This window comes from Peromyscus californicus, unplaced genomic scaffold (genome assembly GCF_007827085.1).
Source record: "Peromyscus californicus insignis strain IS unplaced genomic scaffold, ASM782708v3 Scaffold_197__1_contigs__length_63312, whole genome shotgun sequence".
In the NCBI taxonomy this organism is placed as follows: domain Eukaryota; kingdom Metazoa; phylum Chordata; class Mammalia; order Rodentia; family Cricetidae; genus Peromyscus; species Peromyscus californicus.
The window spans coordinates 12,108-34,319 of record NW_026294488.1 but is presented as its reverse complement, the minus strand read 5'-3'; the positions used below and the strand labels follow the sequence as shown (position 1 = coordinate 34,319).

At 38.4% G+C, this 22,212-nt stretch overlaps 1 protein-coding gene across 1 annotated transcript; it reads left to right on the top strand.

The window, feature by feature from the left end:
* Positions 1 to 4,477: 4,477 nt before the first annotated feature.
* LOC128113912 (zinc finger protein 844-like) lies at positions 4,478 to 17,884 on the top strand (the record flags this gene model as incomplete). Its single annotated transcript, XM_052743781.1, has 4 exons — positions 4,478 to 4,504; positions 15,454 to 15,580; positions 16,998 to 17,162; positions 17,751 to 17,884. Coding segments are annotated over exons 1-4 (453 nt in total), but the record flags the coding sequence as incomplete, so codon positions are not given.
* Positions 17,885 to 22,212: the final 4,328 nt, after the last annotated feature.

Below are 22,212 nucleotides of genomic sequence, written 5' to 3'. Positions count from 1 at the left end.
AAGATACTCTTACAGCACCAATTAGGTGGCAGCATCTTGAGGGCTGTGGCAATGTTCTCCAGTAGGCAGTGTATGCTCCGAATCAGTATCCAATATATGGTACATTTTCTCCTATAGCCAGGATCCATGTGTCCAGTAATCAAGGGCTGGTAAAGGGGATAGTTCCACTCACTATTGCCCCTAGTGACTGACTAGGACAGTTTTGCTGCCTGTTTCTGCAACACTAAGTTTTGCTGCCCCAAAAGTTTTTGTTCAGAGGCTGTTGTGCTCTTGCCAGGAGGCCCAACAAACTTTTCATTGAGCTGGAAACTCAGACTGACCCCTGGTTATTTTGAGCTTCAAATGCCCTTAAAACAACAGACTGAGAAAGGAATAACATCATCATGATGGGCGATATATCCATATTACCATAGAGAAATTGGACTGTCTCTCCACAATGAAGGAAAGAAGGATTATGTCTGGAGTGCAGGAGATCCTTTGGGGCATCCCCTGGTGCTACTGTGCCCTGTGATTAAAGGCATTGGGAAACTACAACAATTTAATCCAGGAAGGATGACAAAGGGCACAGATGCATCAGGAATGAAGATATGGGTCACTCTTCCAGGAAAAGAACCAGAAGTGCTGAAGTGCTTGCAGAGGGTGGAAGAAATACAGAATGGGTACTAGAGGAAGATAGTTCTAAATACCATCTACGTTCATGTGACCAGCTACAGAAATTAGGATTATAACTAAATGAGTGTTTGTGTTGTATTTTGTTAATAATGCCTTTGTACAGATAATTGTATGTTCTTTTAGTATACTTATAATATGTTGCAACATCAATTAAGAGAATATCATGGCCGGGTGGTGGTGGTGCATGCCTTTGATCCCAGTACTTGGGAGGCAGAGTCAGATGGATCTCAGTGAGTTTGAGGCTCTACAGAGTGAGATCCAGAACAGGCACAAAAACTATACAGAGAGAAACCCTGTCTCAAAAAACCAAAAAGGAACAAACCAACCAACCAACCAAACAAACAAACAGAGACCTGGAAGGAGCCAGTTTCTGATACAAACACATAAGGGTCCTTGTATTATTAGGATTGAATTTGGTGCTTTCACACTCCTGCTGAAGGGAAATGTGGCGGCAGCAGCAAGCCCAGAGGTAGAGAGGTTTCCTAGGGAAAAATCAAAATCTGGGAATTACATGCTTTGGCAACTTGGGATTGGGTAGAAGCTATGGGGGAAAGGTGATTTTTTGAAACTATTGGTCTAGATTTTGAGCATGAAAACACATTTGAAACCATTGGGTTGGACTTTTTGGTGGGGAACCACAACTTGCTGAGCAGGATTATCTGGCCTACTCAGTAGGATTATCTAGATAGCTTCAAGGGCCATAAATCACAGACAGAATGTCTAGAGACGCAAATTGCCCTGTATCTGTTCAAATTGTCATGGCACATTCCTGAGATCCTTCCTGGAACTGAGTACAGCAGGTAGTCTAAGTGGTGGCCTTTTCCTAAGATGGAGTCTGTATTGCCTTCACAGTTATCAGATGTAAGTTTGAGATACTAGAGAGTTGTCCACAAGGGTCATTGCTACTATGCTAAATATATAATGCATTTATGATTTTATGTGGGATAGTTGTGTTATATTTAGGCATAATTATGACCTGGTTATTGTTTTTCCTTTGGAAACTAATCATGACATAAGGAGATATGAGTGTGTCAAGTTTATAAGTTGTGGAATGTGATCACTATTCTTGGTTGTCAACTCAATTGACTATATCTGCAATGAACTATGATTCAGAAATACAGGGCACAATTGTGATCTGGACCTTGAGGCAAGAAGACAACATTGTGTTTGACCCAGATCCTGAGGCTAGATGACACACACCTTTAGTCCAGAATTTGAGGCTGGAATACACATCTTTAATCTGGATCACACCTTCTGCTGGACAGACAAAAAAAGGAAAAATATGTATTAATTCTTTGTCTGTTTTACCTCACCTTGACAGCACATTCATTCTTTAACTGGCATTGAAGCCTACTTCCTTAGGAGTCTAGCAAAAAAAAATAATGAGATACTTAGACTCATGTGATTGAACAGCTACTAGATATATCAACTTTCCATTCATACCTTGCAATTTTTGAGCTGCAGCTGGTAAGGCATTCCAATTAATCCCCATATGAATATCTATGTGTGCATGTATGTACATATATATGTACACATATATATGCCCACAGAGATATTGATAGAATGATACATGGATAGATAGGCAGGTAGAGAGAAAGAGATACAAAGAGAGAGACAGAGAGACAGAGAGATTCATTCCATAATTTCTGTTACTCTGGAGAACACTGACTAATACAATGTGGTTCCAAGTCAATTCAATTTCTATACATTTAAGTTCTAATTTTCCATTTATATTCCACACACCTGAAATACTCTTAGCAAATACTTCAGTACCAGGTCATATACATTTGCAGAAAATACCTTCAATATCATATAAAGCTAAAGAACATGGAAACAGTGAAACATCAGGTTGGATGTTATTTCTGATGAAAAATTTATGAAATAATAATAGCCCTAAGATACACGGCAAGATTAGGTTATTTGTTTTGTGAGACCAAAATGAGCCATCTTAGAAATAAGACCAAAATGCCTTCACCCAAAAACTAAGGCCTAAGATTTCTCCTTCTAGGAATAGGCCAATAGTTACTGAAACAAGTCAGTTCAGATTCCAGAAACCAGGAAGTATAAAAGTACAGAGTCACAAGGTAGTCACGAGGTAATGCCTGCCAGACTATGGAATGTCCTCTCCCTGGTTTCCAGGGTAACTGACCATAAAAATGCCCCCACCTGAGGGCAGCCAATGAGAAATGATGGCGGGCAACCACTCCCTTAGAAGTAATTTCTAGAAGCCCCTAGAAGTGAGCCAATCAGAATTGTACCCGTACTAGCACCCCTAAATGATGTAGCCTTGTGATTTTTCCCTTTAAAAACTGAGCTTGTGGACAGGTGGACACTTCCTTCAGCCTCCACTGCATTGGATGTATTGGACGAAGTCCCTGCCTAGGCTTGTATTCGATATCCAGAATTAAACCTTGCTTTTGCATTCCGGCATGCTCGTCTTTGGTGGTCTCTCTGGGGGTCACGATCTGGGCACAACAGTTTGGATCAAGTTGATAGGTACTTGTTACTTAGTGGAATGCTACCTATTTATTCAATCTAGTATTCATTAATCTATTAAATTCAAATATTAAATAAATTAATGATTAACAGGGGAACACAAATATCAATGTTCCAATCACCAAGGAAGGAGAAAGTAAACTCAAGTTCTAAAGCCACCACTTAGAATTGTAGTTAATGGACTAAATGATCGTGCTGGGAAGATGGCTCAGTGGTTAAAGAACACTGATTACTCTTCTAGAATATCTGGATTTAATTCTTAGCACCCTCATGGTAGATCACAACTTTCAGTAGCTCCAGGTCTAGGGCTTCAGACACCCTCACACAGACATCTGGCAATACTGATCTATTCTTATGTAATGTTTGGAATGTCAGGTATTTTCCATTAGTTGCTGGTCCCATCTTTGGGTGGATCCTTGAATGGTGTCAGTTTATGGATCCAGTTGTTGTCTAACAGTAAGCCTGTCATGGCAGCAGTACCTGGTTCCCTAATCCTTTCATGGCAGCTGTGTAGTCAAGCTCTTTTGGGCCCCCTACACCCTTCACCAATATCTTTTAGGCTTTCCAAAAATGGGGATGAAATGCTGCTACTGTCTACTTCTGGGTTGTACCTGCATAGTGTACAGGACCATCAACTGACCCAGGTCTTCTCTTCCTCTGTCACCCAATCACAGTGAATACCCCATGATCCTATAGGTGCATACTTGACAGCAGAAGGCATTGTAACAGGAATAGGGACCATAGGCATTTGGGCAAATTCTTCATGTAGCTTTCTTGTACCTTCAAGACCTGCTTGGGCCCAAGCCAACTAACAAACTTCTCATTTTGTGGGCTTAAATCTCTCTTTAGTTGTAAATGTTCTGGGTGCCCTTCCATATGAATGGCAGGAAATCACTCCTCCTCACACAGTAGAGTGGGCTGCACAAGCTAGCTAGCCACATTGTGTCCATGAGAATGAAGAGGAAGTGCCTATGGAGAGCAGGAAGATCACATAGTTGGCTATTGGAGCCAGGGGCAAGTGCTATTGAAATGCAAATCTCTGCTGGTTCAGAAAAAGTCTGGGCCTAGGGTGGAAGGTAGGATAAGGAATGTTTGTGCTGTGTCTTTAAGCATAATGTAACAATGTGGGGGATGCTCTAGTCAGTCAGGCCCCACTAGACAATTAGGCTCCCCAGGCTACCTGCCAGTCAGAAGTTGTGCAGTGTCCTTCCAGCTACCTGCCTCAGTATTGGCTTTGAAGAGAATCTGTCTCCATTAGTTTTGTTTGCTGTGCAGCTCGAGTGTTGCTGCAGGAAACGGAGCAGAGAGCATGGCCAAGCTGGAAAACCACAACATGGTGAGTGAGGGGCTGCCATCCCTGGACTCAAAGGAATGCTCCTTTGAGTCATGGGAGTCAGTGTGTTGGGTCCTCTTCTTGCTGGGTGGGAGCAAGTGGTCAAATGTAGAGTTCAGCTTATTCTTGCCTCGTCATGCATTGTCCAGCATGGTCCCACTCATCCTGCATGCTCCAGTGTAGATATTTGTTGTCCTGCATGGTTTTGCATAGTCTTTGCAATTCTTGAGGCCGGCTGGCTGCCACTGAATAAATTCACTCTGCTGGCTGCATCTGTGAAAAGCATTGGGAGCAGTACTATGCTTTGAAATGTCCTTTTTGACATAAATGCGAAATGCTGGCACCACACGTGTATTGTTTCTACGGAACACAGATTTCCAAAGTCAAAGAGGCCTGGTTTCTCCATTATCTTCCAGAAGTTCTACACTTTGAATATTTAACATTAAGAATTAGAATCCAACCGGAATTAATTTTAGGAGCTTGTAAACAGTATTTCCTGTGTAAAGTTGCACTCCCGTGCTAAACTGTGATGTAGAAGAGTAGAATTGATGGTAGCAAAATTGATGGTATGTGGTCTTTACAGTTCTCAGGGGACATTAAGTCACAAAGTAGAATTTAGGTAAGATAGGGCTGCATCACAAATACCCCAAAGATAAGTAGTATGCTAACCATGCTTGTTAGACCTTAGTATGATAAGATGTAAATGTTTTTCTCCCAAGGTTAACCAGCTATATTCCATAACATGGGAGACAACCCTGGTTTACAACCAGTAGAAAGGCCCATCCTTCCATTGAAAAACTGGCCTCTACCATGCACCTCAAGAGACCATTACAGGGTTACAACCAACATTAAGTCCTGGTATGCCATGGAGTTATATTAATTTTAGAACAGAGGCATTTCCAGTCTTTTTGAAAAGCAGTTTTAAGTCAAGGTCTCCTACATTGGTTGAGGTAGACTTGAACCCTGTCTGTAGTCCCACAGAGCATTGTCTTTATTATCTCCTGACTCATCACCCTAAATTTTGTTTTACATGTCTGCACCACCACAGAGTTCTAAAATTACCAGTTTGAGTCACATAGTGAATTGTTCACTGCACAACAGGGAAAGGAAATGTGTGTGGAAAATGGCTTCTTCCTTCAGACCAGAAGAGGAGGAAGAGTGGAATTGGCCTGCAGACAGGGGTGGGGCCTGCAGGCAGGGGAATGGGACACTGAGTACACAGCAGGGGGCATTAGACTAGGCAATAGATTGATCACAGACTCAAGTAGAGTGCAGTAAGCTGCAGGGTCTCCATTACAAAGAAGGGTTGATGGGGTGTGGTGAGTGACTTTCTCTGTAATTTCCCTGCATGTATTAATTCCTTCCATGTGAATGAAGTCACACACTATTAGCTGGTGTACAGTTTATGAAGGATAGCTTGAAGTACTAAGTATTCAGTTTCCAATTAGGGAACTCTCCTATGCAGATATATTCAATTCTGGTTGACACAGTTAAGTCAGCTGAGAGGACTGAGATCCAGGCCATTTTCTGTTAGCTTATAGCAGTCAGTGGCTAACATTTTACATGGGACAAAATCATACAGTCTCATATTAATGATATTCACTGTACCATGGAGGTGCCTACTTCATTTCAAAGTCAGTATAGCCACATATGCTTTCAATAGTTTTTATCATTTTAAAACATCAATTATCAGTATTATTTTTAATATTCATTTTCTTTTAGTGCATTACTAATAGTTTTTTTCTGTTTTTCCCAGTTTAAATATTTTTACCTAATGTTTGTTTATGAATTTATTTATATCAATGCTTCTCAACTTTGGAGGTCATGGATCCCTTTAAGGGATCAAATGACCCTATCACAGGACTGGCCAAAGACTGTCAGGAAGTGCAGATATTTATATTATAATTCATAATAGGAACAAAAATACAGTTAGGAAGTAACAGTGAAAATAATTTTTTAGTTTGGGTGTCACCACATCATGAGAAACTATATTAAAGAGTCACAGCATTAGAAAGGTTGTGAACCATTGGTTCAGGTCAATATCTCCTGTAGTTCAGGCTTGCCTTACATTATATAATTGAGATTGCTTTGGACACTTAATCCTGTCTCTGTCTCCCAGTGCTGTTAAGACAGTCCTGCAACTCCTTCCAGGTTGGGCCTTGACTGGTCGGTGGGAAGGAAAAATAGACCAGTGAATGAGTATCCTCCAACTTTTTTAGATTTTATTGTGAATTTACAAATGAAGTAGGGTTTGTGTAAGAATTGAGTTCACTGACCAGCTGTCAAGCAGGTGTAGTCAGAGCAGAAAGAGGAATGAGCAAGAATGAGTGAAAACTTTCCTGCTGTGATAGTAGTTGTCCTTAGTAGTGAGTAGTGCAGTAATCAATGTTACAGAATCAATAAATGTTCTGACTGGCCATTTCTTGGGTCCATGCCCAGGCAATCAGCAGTATGGATAAAGAACTGAATGTTTGTGAAACCAAATTAGAGTAGTTACACCAGTTGAACCTAAGTAGTAGAATTGGATAAAAATGGTGTGTCCCGGTCTAACATGACTGTGTTTTCCCGGTTTAAAAAGTATACCCCAAGAGAAATGGTGTGAGTAGTACTTGGTGTGCTTTAATACAAATCACTAGTCATTGGAGCACATGGCCATAAAGCCTGTTTCAACTTTTTAACAGAATTAATTGAGATTATATTTACATAATTATCTATCACTGCCCTGCCTCCAACCCCTCCCATAGACCCTTCATTGTTTTCTAATCCATTGCCTCTTTTTGTTTAACAAGTTCCTGGTTGAATTTTTCCTGTGTTTGGTTGCAGGACTTCCTAGCTATGAAGCAAAAGGTTGTCTGCACTGGACATTGAGTGTGTAATGGAATGTGCACACATAGGACCCTGAGCCTTGGAAGAGGGACAGGAAATGCTCTGGGAGATTGGAGGATTTTGCTAAACTACCAAATCCCCTGGTGTCCTATCCAACCATAGTGTGGAAGGAACTACCTGGAAGGATTTTTTTCTCTCTGAGTCCTTTGATCTCTTCTCGTCTGGTAGGGAAACTGTTAATGTCCTGCAGCCTCGCTGAGTTGTGCTAGCTGATGAGGGACTCCAGGGAGGGTTAAATATCAGAAGCATCAGCAGGATGTAGCTTCCAGGTTCTTCCCAGGATTCTCCTCTGCTTCTGCTCTAGGGAGCTGTAACGAAATCCATAAGCCATGCCATGGTGAGTGTAGCATGTTCAGAACAGGTCTGCTGAGCTGTCATTTCTGCTGGGACTTGGATGGTCCATGAGCCAGACTGTGGTTCTGCTCATCCATGTAGTGATATGAGCAGTACTCCTTGTCTTCTGAGACTCCCGGTGTATGGATTTCCTGGGTATGAGGAGACTCTGAAGGAGAATATTATGCTTGAAATATCACTGTCTAGTTGCACACACAGGCAAGCCTTTTGTGTGTAGTAGGAAAACATATTGGAAAATTCCAGTTTCTAGAAGTTCTGAACATTGCACTCCATTTTCTCGTTTGTCTTACAAATGTTACAAATGATTTAGAAACTGGTAGTAAAGATGGTGATGTGGATCATCTTTCAGCAATATGTGATTTGAATGCTTCTATTTTTCTGCTACCATCAGCCACAATAGTGTGATATGGTAAAGTTTATTTCCAGGGGACAAAGGGAATTTCTGATCTGCAGAGATTTCTCAGGTGTGCATGTTTTGGGTGGGTAGATAGGACAGAATACACATATTGTGTCATAATCCGTGTGACAGGAAACATTCATTCGTTCTTTTTTATAATTCATGTATTATGCATGCAGTGTTCTGCCTTCATGTTTGCCTGCAGGCCAGAGGAGGGCACCAGATGCCATAATAGATGATTGTGAGCCACCATGTGGTTGCTGGGAATTGAACTCAGGATCTGGAAGAGCAGCCAGTGCTCTTAAACTCTGAGCCATCTCTCCAGCCCAATAGGAAACATTCATAACTAATAAAAAGTCTCTGAGCCATGATTTGGGAGCAGGTTGGTTGCTCAAAAGAAAGTCTGCTACATACCCTCACTTACTCTGTATTAAATTAGTTGTTTATCTTTTGCTATTACTATTGCATATATATATATATATATATATATATATATATATATATATATATGCACGTAAATATATATGAGATACTGAGTTCACTGGGTATTTCTTCTCTTTATATGATTCCATGGCAGACCACTTTTTTTTTGAATAACCAACTAGGGGAATTATCCTTGGGGAAAAAATCCCCCCCCCTCAACAGTCATTAGTTTCCAGTAGTATTTGGTCTAGGGAGAGGGTTTCATTAGGTCCACCCAAACCTTCTAAGTTAGTATGTGTGCTGGCCATGTTTTCTCCTTCAGCTGAGATCTCTTTGAAGGGCTCTGGGTCTGTCTACCTTGCCAGATTTGGCTTTGGGTTCCTAGCTCCTGTATTATTCCTGCTCTGGAGGTCCAGTTCTCCTCTTCCACAGCCTATGGATGCAGTGGATGAGCTGTCCTTCTGTCTGCACTGGCCTTGATCTTAGAGCAGCTCTCCGGTTTAGTGGCCACACACTCTCCATTCTGCCTTTTTTCTGAGACAGGGTTTCTCTGTGTAGCTTTGTGTCTTTCCTGGATCTCACTCTCTCTACACCAGGCAGGCTTTAAACTCACAGATATCCACCTGCCTCAGCCTCCCAAGTGCTGGAATTAAAGGCAAGTGCCACCATCCCCCAGCTTCTTCCTCTTTCTTTAAAACTGAAGTCCTCATAGGAGTTCCAGTTCCTCTGCATGAGGCTAAAAATAATGTCTGGAAGGGCATATCCAGAGATGGGGAATGTCTTAGAGCATGTTCTATGAGTGTGTCTGAAAGGGACTTGCCTGGTGGTACATCTGGAGCTTGCTGTGCTTGTTATGAGAGGACTGGAGGAATTTCCATCCTCAGGGAGAGGATGTGTTTAGTAGGTGATCTGTTGGCTTGGCCCAGAGAGGCAACAAGGTGGGGCTGCACAAGTTCACAGGTCCTGTGCATCAACCCAGCTCTTGTGTTGCCTATCTCAAATATCTGTGGAGCTAAAAGAGTTCTTCAAGGAGTGTCACCTGTCCCGATCATTTGCAGCCCTTGAACTAGTCCCTGGCTTTCCCCATTGTCTGTTGTTATGGGCTCCCTTTCACTTTTGATTTTATTAATTAGGACTAATTTTCTCTTAGGTAGTTTGGATAAGTGTTTGTCCGTCTTATTGATTTCCTCAAAGAACCAATTCCGTGTTTCATTGAATCCTTGTATTTTTCTTTCTTTCTATATGGTTAATTTTAACACTTATTTGATACTTTCTTCATGTCTACTCCTCGGGTATACTTATTCTTTTTGTTCTTGTACTTTCATGTGTGCTGTTAAGTTGCTAGTGTGAAGTATTTTTCTTTTTTTATGGAGAAACTCAGTTCTATACAGTTTCCTCATTATCAATTTCATTGTGTCCTCTAAATTTGGATAGCTTGTGTAATTATTTTTATTGAATTCTATACTTTTTAATTTCATTCTTTATTTCTGTCTTGACCCATTTTCTTCAGTAGAGTGTTGTTCAGTTTTTATAAATTTTTTTTTTGTTTTTTTTGTTTTGTTTTTCGAGACAGGGTTTCTCTGTGTAGCTTTGCGCCTTTTCCTGGAACTCACTTGGTAGCCCAGGCTGGCCTCGAACTCACAGAGATCCGCCTGGCTCTGCCTCCCGAGTGCTGGGATTAAAGGCCTGCGCCATCACCGCCCGGCTAGTTTTTATAAATTTTTAAGCTTTCTCTTTATTTTTTTAATCCACCTGTAATCCATGGTAGTCTGATAAAATGCAAGGAGTTATTTCAATTTTCTTGCACCTGTTGAGACTTGAATTATGTCCAAATGTGTCATCAACTATGGAAAAATTCCATGTCGTACTGAAAAGAAGGTGTATTCTTTTTCTTTGGGTAGAATGTTCTGTAGTATGTAAGATTCATTTGGTTTATAAAATCTATAATCTCCAATATTTCTCCATTTGGTTTTTGTCTGGATGATCTGTCCATTGGTAAGGGTGGGTATTGTAGTCTACCACTATCAAAAACTGTGTGAGAGTCAATGTGTCATTTAATTTGTAGAAGTATTTCTTTAACAAAAGTGGGTCACCTTGTGTTTGGGGCATAGATATTAATAGTTGAAATGTCATATTTGATGACTAAGGAGTATTTATCCACACCGCTTTTGATGAATTTTTGTGTGAAGTCTATTTTGGTACATAATAAATGGGTACACTAGCCTGTTCTTTAGTTTCAATTTCTTTAAATATGTTTTTTTTCCCAGCCTTTACCTTTTAGTAATCCATCTTTGATGCTGAAGTGTTTCTTTTATGCAGTGGAAGGATGGATTGTTTGTGAATCTATACTGTTAATCTGTGTCTTCACTGAGGAACTGAGCCATTAGATATTGAGAGATATCAGGAATAATTATTATTTATACCTTTTAATTGGTTGTTTTTGTTGTTGTTACTTATGATGATGATGGTATGTGTATGAGAGTATGTTAGTTTGTGTTTGTGTTAATGTTGTGTGTTTCTCTTCTTTTGATTTTGCTTATGTGATATTATTTATTTACTGTGTTTTCATGTGTGTAGTTATCTTCCTTAGGTTGGGTATTTTCTTCTAAAAACCTCCTGTAAGGCTGGATTTGTACAAAGATGTTGTTTAAATTTGACTTTATTATGAAATATCTTACTTTCTTCATTTACAATGATTGAAAATTTTCTAGATATAGTAATCTGGGATGGCTTCTGTGGTTACTTAGAGCCTGCATTACATGTGTCTAAGGCCTTAGGAATTTTAGAATCTCCACTGACAAGGGAGGTGTAATTCTCATAGGTCTTCCTTTATAGGCTACTCGTTTTTGGTTTTTTTTTTTTTCAGCTTTTAAAATTTTTTCTTTGTTCTGTATGATTAGTGATTTGGTTATATTATGTGACAAGTGGACTTTTTCTTCTGGCCCAATCTATTTGGTGTTTTGAATGCTTCTTTATACCTTCATCAACACCTTCTTTAAATTAGGAAAAAAAATTTTAAGACAATTTTATTAAAAGTATTTAGAGCCGGGCGGTGGTGGCGCACGGCCGGGCGGTGGTGGCGCACGCCTTTAATCCCAGCACTCGGGAGGCAGAGCCAGGCGGATCTCTGTGAGTTCGAGGCCAGCCTGGGCTACCAAGTGAGTTCCAGGAGAGGCGCAAAGCTACACAGAGAAACCCTGTCTCGAAAAAAACCAAAAAAAAAATTAAAAAAAAAAGTATTTAGAGAACATTGGAGCTGGGTTTTATCTCTTTCCTCTATTTTTATCATTCATAGGTTTGATCTTGGCATAATTGCTGCAAGCCTTCAAAATATATGAGGCAGGATTTCAGCTGATTATGTCAGGCTAATACCTGGAACAAGATCAGGCTGAGGCTCAAGGAGTCTTGTTAATATTGTCTTTTATTATTAGCTGTTTCCTGCTATGAATTTATCATGTGCTCTTGCAGTTTTTTCACTATTCACTAGGTACAATTTTCTCTCTACTAAAGGAATATTTAGATAACTTTCTGTGCAGCAATTTAGCCAGCATCCTGAATTTTAGGCCCTCTGTCATTATCATCATTAGCAGAATCCAGCCAGGACCATCCCCAGAAGCACAAAAGCATCTTATCAGGATAGCTCTGTACTTTCTAAGAACAGACTTAAGCATCCAGAGTATCTGTTTGAGGAGACCAGGTGGATGTGCTGATTAAGTTTAACTTTCTCCTTTCTAAGTTTTAGTGGATCTAGTTTTAGATCCACCCTTCACAATTAACTCAGAACTGAAGGTTTCCTACTTAAGGGACATCTAGCTGTGATGGAAGTTGCCAAGCCAAGTTGTCTAGTGTCTGAGCACACTTGTCAGAAACAGCAGGAGCAGCAATATCTTGGAGAGACAAGGGTCAAAGGGATAAAAGGACAGTTTTATTTCCAGAGTGGGATGAGACAGAGAAGAGAACAGAGAATAGAAGAACTAGATGTTTAAGAACTGGAGAGGAATGAACTGAAATGTGAAAGAACTGGATTGAAGGGCTAGAAAGGAGTAATAGAGGAATAAGATGGAAGGTGAGGAAGAACCAGTTGGGGAAGAACAAGATGAAAGAGATGGGAAAGGAGCTAATATATAAAAGAACTAGGTGAATGAGAACCTGGATGGGGCAGAAGTTAGATGAGAGAATTAAGATAGAATTTAGAGGTGACAGCACATAAATGTAGATATAAATCAGGCCAGAAAGATGCTAGATGAGAGAGCAGAATAGAAGCAGTACAGACAAAAATTGACTCAGAAGAACAAAGTGTATGGAATGAAAAGTTTTGTATACATAGATTCATTTCCTGTCATCAAAGATTAAGTTACCCACTGGCTATAGATTCTTCCTGGACCCTGGGATAAGACTATTGAGGAGCTGGACCCACATAGTCCCTGAAACATGATGTCCCAGATTACCTGGTTGTTTTGTGTCAAGAAAGTTTTATATCGAACATTTTCTTTGACTGATGTGTCCATTTTTTCTATTGTATCTTTAGTGCCTGATATTCTTTCTTCCATTTCTCTATTTTATTGGTGAAACTTGCCTCTGTATTTCCTATTTTTGGTCCTGTATTTTTCATTTCTGGAATAGCCTCAGTTTCTGTTTTCTTTACTGTTTCTATTTCCATTTGAGGTCTTAAACAGTTTTATTTGTTTCCTTCAACTATTTGTTTATTTTTTATTGGCTTTATTTAGGTTGTTTGTTTACTCCAACACTTTATTTGTGCTTTCATAAATTTACTTGAGACTTATTCATTTTCTTTTTAAGGACTTCTATCATCTTGATTGTAGTTTGAGACCATAAGAGGTTTGCTACTTAAGCTATGAGACATCTTTCATGGAGAACTAGCTGCAAAGAGAGAGATGAATGGCAAGTTCTGGGGACGTAGAAATCTAAGCCCTTTGAAACTGAAGCATGTGTCTGACACAGAACTAGATTTGATTGTTGTCCTGCTGGGTTTCAGTCTTCTCTTTGTCTTCCCTCACTATGTCTCAATTCCTCTTTGAAATGAGAATGGGTTTTCTGTGCCATTTGTATGTTGGAAAGATTTAACGTGTTCTTTGTTTTTATAAAATGACACAGTCAAGAATTGGTTATGAGTGTTGAAAGAGATTTTGGGTATTTGAACAGTGTAGGGGCTTTTGCAGACTATGAGCATCATTGAAGTGACTAAATGCTCTTTTTTTATGGATGACCCTGAGGCTATAGTGACCTGGGTCAGGATCTAATCAACTGAATGAAAAGTTCCCAGATAGGATGAGGAATGTGAACATGTGTCTCTCCTTGATGACTTTCTTTGGGTTGCCATTGGAACCTTTAGTATGAGGAATCTCTCTGGATGAAATATCTCATTGGTGGTTGTGATAGCCTCAACCCATTTCCTTTTCTGTTTCTACTAAGTTGCAGTTGAAATGAATCACGGAGCTTCCTTCTTGTGCTGTCATAACTTCACCACCAGTATATATAGTGTCACTAAATCAGATAAGATACAACTAAAGGAACTGATATTCAATGCTAAGCCATTTTTGCTACCCTGATTTTTTTAATTCTGTAGTTTTTATTTTTGTTCCTGAAGACAAACTTTGTCTGAGTAGCCCTGACTATTCTAAATGTAGCTCTGTAGACAAGGTTGGCCGCCAACTCAGAGATTCACCTGACTCTTTCTCCACATACTGAGATTAAAGATTGGCCAACATCCAAGGATTTTTTTATACATATTTTGTGTGATAGGCCTAGAGTATATGTTTTTGTACATGTCAAGCATATGTTGTTTTGCTGAGCTTTACCCACCATCTTGAATGTTGAAATTTGCCAAGGATATCATTCACTTCTAGAATGTAGTATTCATGACAGTAATAGTGCCTGGGCCTTCTGAGTCATTAGATTACAAGTGTGTGGCATTCTTTTTCTTGTTGTATTTGTTTTGATGTTTATTAATGAATATGATTTGTTTTTCTGTGTAAACGGATATCCACCACATGAACGCCTGGTCCTCACAGTAGACCCAAGAGAGTCTTAGAACCCACAAGCTTGGAATAATGAACAGTTGTGTGATTCCCCTTATAAGTACTGGCAACTGAACCCCTCTATATACAAGAACAGTAAGAGCTCTTAACTTCTGAGCCTTTTCTTCTTCCCTGTATTGATTATTTATGAACAAAATTGATATTTCTAATATTATCATCTTTCTATTTGTAACTGCTTAAATGCACAGTTCCTTTTAGTAAGATTTATTAAAGTACAGTTTAAACTGGAGTAATTCAAATTTCTGGAAGATGAATACAGAACTAGAGTGAATGCTTAACTCTTTGTAGGAACTTCAGTAAAACAATCTCTGAGTTCATCTTATCTTTTTATTTATTTGTTGGAAGTTTACAGTACAGATGGGTCTTTAATATTTACTTCTTGCTGTCCTATAACTGACTACATAGACTAGGCTAACTTTCAACTCAGAAGCACACAAAACTTCCTCTACCTTCCAAGTTCTGGGATTAAAGGCATGAGTCATTAAACCCAGCTTACAAATCTTCTTTGTAGTTAGTAATGGTTCATGTAATTTCTCTAATGTGTGCTCAGTACTGTTGAAGTGTTTGCTTGTTTCTCTATCTCTGTTAATAGACATTTCTCTTGCATGATGATATTCAATTCAAAGCATTTCAGAAATAATAGATGTAAATCTCCTATTCAGTTTCTTTGTGAAGTAACTTGATGACTTCACAGTAATGTCTGAGTTATAGAATATGTGTAGCAGTCACCAGAATTATGTGGCTATTTGTCAAAGAAGCATACGTTTACAATGATGTATCATGCCTTTTGTTTTATTCACATGGATGGCATATTTATGTATGACATATTTTAGAATGCAGTGACCTATAATGATGTGCATATCGACATCACTCAGGAAGAGTGGGCATTGATGGATCCTTCACAGAAGAATCTTTACAAAGAAGTGATGGTGGAGACCTATATGAACCTCATAGCTATAGGTAATACTATAAATTTTCCTTCACATTTTAAATAAGGGTACAACTGTTTCTTGGTTATTGATGCTCTTCTGCAATTCTGATTGAGAATGAGGAAGAATGAAATGAATAAATCAGATTTGTTTCTAAGGATCACAGAAGATAGTAATGTTAATTTTTCAGTTTCCTGTAATATTTCATACATTTTTCTTGTCCTTTATTTTAGGCTACAATTGGGATGATCTTGAAGTTGAAGAACATTGTCAAAGTTCTCAAAAACATGGAAGGTAATTTTCATGTAAAAGCTGATAGAAATGGGCCTGTAGATACATATAATTTATCTGGAAGCTTTAGTGAAATGAAACAGTGTAAATAATCACAGTTTAAAGTGCATCTATGATAATTAAATGCTCATAAACACATGTACCTCAATGGTAGTTAAGTGAATTATGTTTGCAAGTCATTCTTTTAAGAAGGAAGAAAAGAACAATGCCTTAGCAGAAATCACCATTTGAATAATAGCTTCATCAAAGCTATGCTGTACAACTGACCATCCATTAAGTTTCATAGTTTTCATATTACAAAAGATATACTCATTGAATATGTGATAAGAATATATACACAACCTTGTAATAAGCAAATAGTCCATAGAATATTTACTCATATAGGTGTTCTGTCTTTTCTAATTTAAGTTAAATGGGTAGATAGAGTCAAGAGTTAAGGGGAGAGGGGAATCATTGTAGAGAAACATTATTCCCTAAACCACATATTGATGAGGAACAGAAAGTCCAACTGTAAATGAAATGTGGAAATGTTCTTATTTTTATTCTTTCTTTAATAGTTGTATCATATATCACTCTGGATACCAGTTCTATGAACATAAAGATATGGGAAGAAACAATGTCCATCTCTCAATTTCAGAGCATAGAAGATATGTAGTAGTCCCATGTTGAGTAAACTTGTTGAATGTGATTCAAGTTTATAAACAATTGGTTTTCCAGGTTCATTAAGAATAGATCAACAAATACACCACAGAAAAGCCCTTTGGGTACTAGGACTGTCTCTGTACATGCTGCTGTTTGTCCTGGTTAAATTTGAACATGTAGCATGACTCACAGTATAGGAAAATTTATCAATGGAATAAGTGAGGTAAATGTCCAAATTCTCCCAGTTCTCTTCAAATATGTGAAAAATCTCAGAGAAAAATGATGCCATAAACATGAGCCAGGTCATAAAGGCTCTTATCATGACAGGCATGTTCAAATATGCAAAGCCATCCTTAATGCAGGGGAACAACTTGAGTGTAAACAATATGCTAAAACGTTAAGATCTCAGTTCTGTATATATTTAGACCAATTGTAAAATTAATTCATGCAAATATAAAGACTCAACAATGTAATGAATGTGGTAAAGATTTTAAATTTTTCAATTATTCTTGCAGGCATGAAAAAAGTCATACTAGAAAGAAATCACATGAATATACTGAGAGTGATAAAGCCTTTGCATGTAGTCTTCCTCAAAGGCATGAAAAAACACATACTGGAGAGAAATCCAATGAATATTATCAATGTGGTAAAACATTTACACAACACAATCATCTTCAAAGGCATGAAACTACACATACTGTTAAAAAACCTTATGGATATAATGAATGTGCAAAAGACTTTGCTCATTGGAAAGTTCTTCAATTGCATAAAATAACACATCTGGGAGAGAAACCCTATGAATGTAATCAATGTGATAAAACCTTTACACAGCCCAGTCATCTTCAAGTACATAAAAGAACACATACTGGAGAGAAACACTATGAATGTAATCAGTGTGGTAAAGCCTTTGCACGACACAGTGCTCTTCAATTGCATGAAAGGACACACACAGGAGAAAAACCCTATGAATGTAAACAATGTGGTAAAGCTTTTGTACAGTCCAGTCATCTTCAAGTACATAAAAGGACACATACTGGAGAGAAACCCTATGAATGTAATCAATGTGGTAAAGCCTTTACACAGCCCCACAATCTTCAAGTACATAAAAGAACACATACTGGAGAGAAACCCTATGAATGTCATCAGTGTGGGAAGGCCTTTGCTTGTAATAGTGTTCTTCGATTGCATGAAAGAACACATACTGGAGAGAAACCATATGAATGTAATCAGTGTGGTAAAGCCTTTGCTCAAAACAATACTCTTCAAAGGCATGAAAGAACACATACTGGAGAGAAACCCTATGAATGTAAACAATGTGGTAAAACCTTTGCACAGTCCAGTCATCTTCAAGTACATAAAAGAAAACATACTGGAGAGAAACCCTATTAATGTAATCAGTGTGGTAAAGCCTATATTCATCACAATGCTCTTCAATTGCATGAAAGAACACATAAAGGAGAAAAGCCCTATGAATGAAAACAATGTGGCAAAGCTTTTGCATGTTATAGTGATCTTCAAAGGCATAAAAGAACACCTACTGGAGAGAAACCCTATGAATTTAATCAATGTGATAGAGCCTTTTGCTCAGCCCCATAACCTTCAAGTACATAGAAGTACACATACAGGAGAGATGCCCTATAAATGTAATCAGTGTGGTAAAGCCTTTACCCAAAACACTGTTCTTCAAAGGCATGAAAGAACACATACTGGAGAGAAACCCTATGAATGTAATCAGTGTGGGAAAGCCTTTGTTTGTCATAGTGCTCTTCAATTGCATGAAAGAATTCATAATTGAGGGAAACCTTATGAATATAAACAGTGTGGTAATGCCTTTGTACAGCCCAGTCATCTTGAAGTGTATTAAAGAAAACATATTGGGGAGAAATCCTATGAATATAATCAATGTGGTAATGCCTAGTCACAACACAGAGCAAACCTGTAACTGTAAAATTTTAGTGTGTAATTGGTATCTTAAAGCCTTTGAATATACATTAGACTTTGAGGATCTTAAAAGAACTCACATCAAAGGAAATCTGAATATATATGAATTGGTATGATCTTCTTCCAATATACTTACATTCAATTACACAAGATTAATTATTTTGGAAAAAAATTAAAATGTGTCAATAATATGTTCAAGCATTATAATATCTCTTTATTTCATTTACACCTGTCAAATAATATGGACAAAAGAGGGATTAGGGATGCAGCTCAGTGGTGGAGCACTTGCCTAGCAGGCACAAGTCCCTGGGTTCGATCCTCAGCTCTAAAAAAAATATGGACAAAAGACCTATAAAGTTAAATGATAATGTAACCCGTTTAGATTTCATACTTCTCTTCAAATACATGAAATAATGAATTCTGGTGTAAATTTTCACAGATGTGTATCATTGCTTTTCTGTTGCTTTGATAATAGACCATATCTAAGTGAACTTAGAAAAGGTTTTAATTTGGCCCTTGGTTCCAGAGCAGTACAAGTACCCCATAAAAGGAGCATGGAAACAAGTGTCAGACATGACAGCTAAAGCAGGAAGCTAAGAATTCACATTCTTGCCCTGCAGTATAAAGCAGAAAGTGTAAATTAGAAATGGTGTGCTGATATAAATGCTCAGGACAACCCTAACAACAGAATTCTTCCAGCACGGTACCTTTCCTAAATCTTCTCAAATGATGTCACTGACTGAAAATGATAGATTCCTCCAACTTCAAGACTGCATGCTTATTTTTTCTTAAATGGACCAAGTCATTATGGAGAAAATTTCTGTAATCATTTAGATGCTTCAAAACCCATGTTACCAGAATTATAATAGAAAACATTCATGATTGAAAATTAGTTTAAATATTTGTTTTTATTTTAATTATGCTATGTGTGAGTGTCTTCCTCTGGGTACATGTACGTGCATTTTAGTTCCCCAGAAGGTTATACCATTGGAGCTTCTTATTGCAAGAATTACTGGAAGTCATCCAAAACATGATCTTGGTCCAGGGAATGAACTTGGGTTAAAGTCTTTGCCATGTCTCTATCCCTGTCAATATTTTAAAGCTTTTTATATCATCTTCATGTCAGGAAATAGATATGTACTCATATGAAAGAAAACCCCATTTATGTAAACAATTTGGTTAAGACTTTAGACATCACAGTTGTTTTCAATTTCAAGGAAAAAAACCTTGTTTTCAGTCTTTTTCATTGTAGATTTGAAGTAAATAAATTAATAACCAGGTTCACCAAAGACTGATGTGAAGATCCCATTGTGGCTTCTATTTTGCAACATGTGAGAAAGTTATTGAAGTGTGGGGGTATGTGTGGAAAATTTAATTAGTAAAGTTTATTTTGTGGTCCTTATATTCCTTCTGTGGTGTTTTTCATCTTCTTTTGCACTTTCACTTATTCAGAGGTGTGGCTTCTATTTTGCAACATGTGAGAAAGATATTGAAGTGTGGGATATGTGTGCTAAATTCAATTAGTAAAGTTTACTTTGTGGTCCTTATATTCCTTCTGTGGCATTTGTTCATATTCTTTTGCACTTTCACTTATTCAGAGGTATTTATCTGCTGCCTTGTATAGAATGTGATGGCTATCATCTAAGTGGTTCATTTTTATTTAACTCTCAGGCAGTATGTGATCACACTTTCAAGTAAGGATGTCTGTGAAAGGGTGATGGATTTTTGTTCATGGTTGTTTTTTTAATATTTTATATTCATGGTTGTATGTTTAATATTTAATATTCACAAATGTGCTTGAAATGTTTGTTATCTAGCCTGGCTTGAATGTCAGTCTTTAGCCAGGGATACGTTAGAATTCATTATCCTTATGTGTCAGTCTCTTGAGTACAATTCTAAGGGTAGATGATGTACTATCATTGACTGTTGTTTTGTCATAACTGTAGGGGAATAGGGTTGGCTAAAGAAACCCACCCTGATCCTGGAGCCCAGAACTACCAAAAGATGGCTCAGATATGGTCAGTGAAAGAAACACTGTTTGGTTCAAATCGGAGCCATCTCTGCCCCTGGTAAACTGACTTTTGAAACCAACCAATCAGAGAGCAGGACAGTAGAATTTTTGCACTAGGACCCAGGACCAGGGAAAGAAACACAGCCTATGTTTGGGACCTTAGCCAGAAAAATGAACCAAACAAATAGGCCCTGACTCTGAATCTAGTGCCAAAATAACACTCTTGGTCCCTAGAATCAGAGTCAGTAAAAGAAATGAGCCCTGATCTTAGAGCTAGTGTCAAAAAGCCAAGAAAGGCCAGTGGAAAAAAATACAGTTTGGCCCTGAAATCAGGGCCATCTCTGTCCCTAGCCCACATAACTGGCCAATCCCTGGGCAAGAAAAAAAAAAACAAAACTAACCAATCACAGGTTGACTCTGTCCCCAGGATTTCCTATATAAACCACCCTGCCTGGTCAGTTGTGAGCTGTTCTTTCCATTCTGATAGAGGCAGATACTCTCCTGGAATCTTCCTTCTCAAATAAATCTCAAAAGAATTTTGAATGTGAAGATCTTCATTCACTGGTACACAGAAAAACTATGCTGGGATGTCACGTAGTGGATTGAGCCATGGGGAGATGAACAGAAGATCCTTGCTGAGATATCCCATAGTAGACGCCATTGTTAACAATCAAAATACAGAGGGTATACATGCTGCTTTCTCAACCCCTAGGAATAGAAACAGTAGAAGTGGTTCAAAGTTCCTCAAACCCTCTCACATCCCAAATGTCAGCCCTATTTGAGGATGCTTATTCAAACTCCTTGACACACTATCTCTTTTTTTGGATCCTAACTACCGTATATCAATTGCACAATGATGCTCAGCCTGACAGCTTTGGAGAATGTTGGTTATGTGTCCCTCCAGGGTCAAACACTCATTCACCATTTGTGGCCTCACCCATTATTCTATTAGATACTCTCACCTTAACATTTGATAATTGCTTCAAGCCAAATGTCTCTACTACCACTTATCTCTCTTGCATTCCTCTCTTTTGCATTACAGAGTGCTCTAAGTCCTCAGGAATACGTTTTTGTGTACTCTGGATTCTGCAGACTGCAATAATACTATTACCTTTGGTACTAACACCCAGCCCCTATGTTCAAACATTCACAATGCCTCTATTCTCTGTGGTACTCATGTTTATCACTGTTTACCTGCTAAGTGGTCTGGGACTTGTACCCTGGTATTACTGTTTTGTAAATTAGAGGTGGTACCTGGTAAAGAGCCCTTGCCAATTCCCACCATCAAGTTCATAGCATCAAGGCATGACAAATGAGCCATTCAAATAATACTCTTTCTATCAGCCCTGGGCATAAGTGCAGGCATAGCCACTGGAATAGCAGGACTGACTACTCCCCTAGATATTTACCATCAGCTTTCCTCATAATTCATCCAAGATTTCCAGTGAGAAGTTCAGACCATCCTTACTCTTCAGGAACTGATAAACTCACTGGCCACTGTAGTATTACAAAATCAGAGAGAATTAGATTTATTAACAGCAGAAAGAGGTGGTCTTTGTCTATTTCTTGTGGAAGAGTGTTGCTTTTATGTCAAACAGGGATAATGAAAGATCAGATCCAACAACACCAGATGAATCTTCAAACAAAAAACAGCTTGATGCCCCCAGACAGTGGAGCACTAACAGTCAGATATGGAAATGGATTCTGCCTTTCTTAATCCCTCTTTTCTTCTTTTGCCTAGCCATACTAATTGCACACTGCCTCATAAACATCTTGGT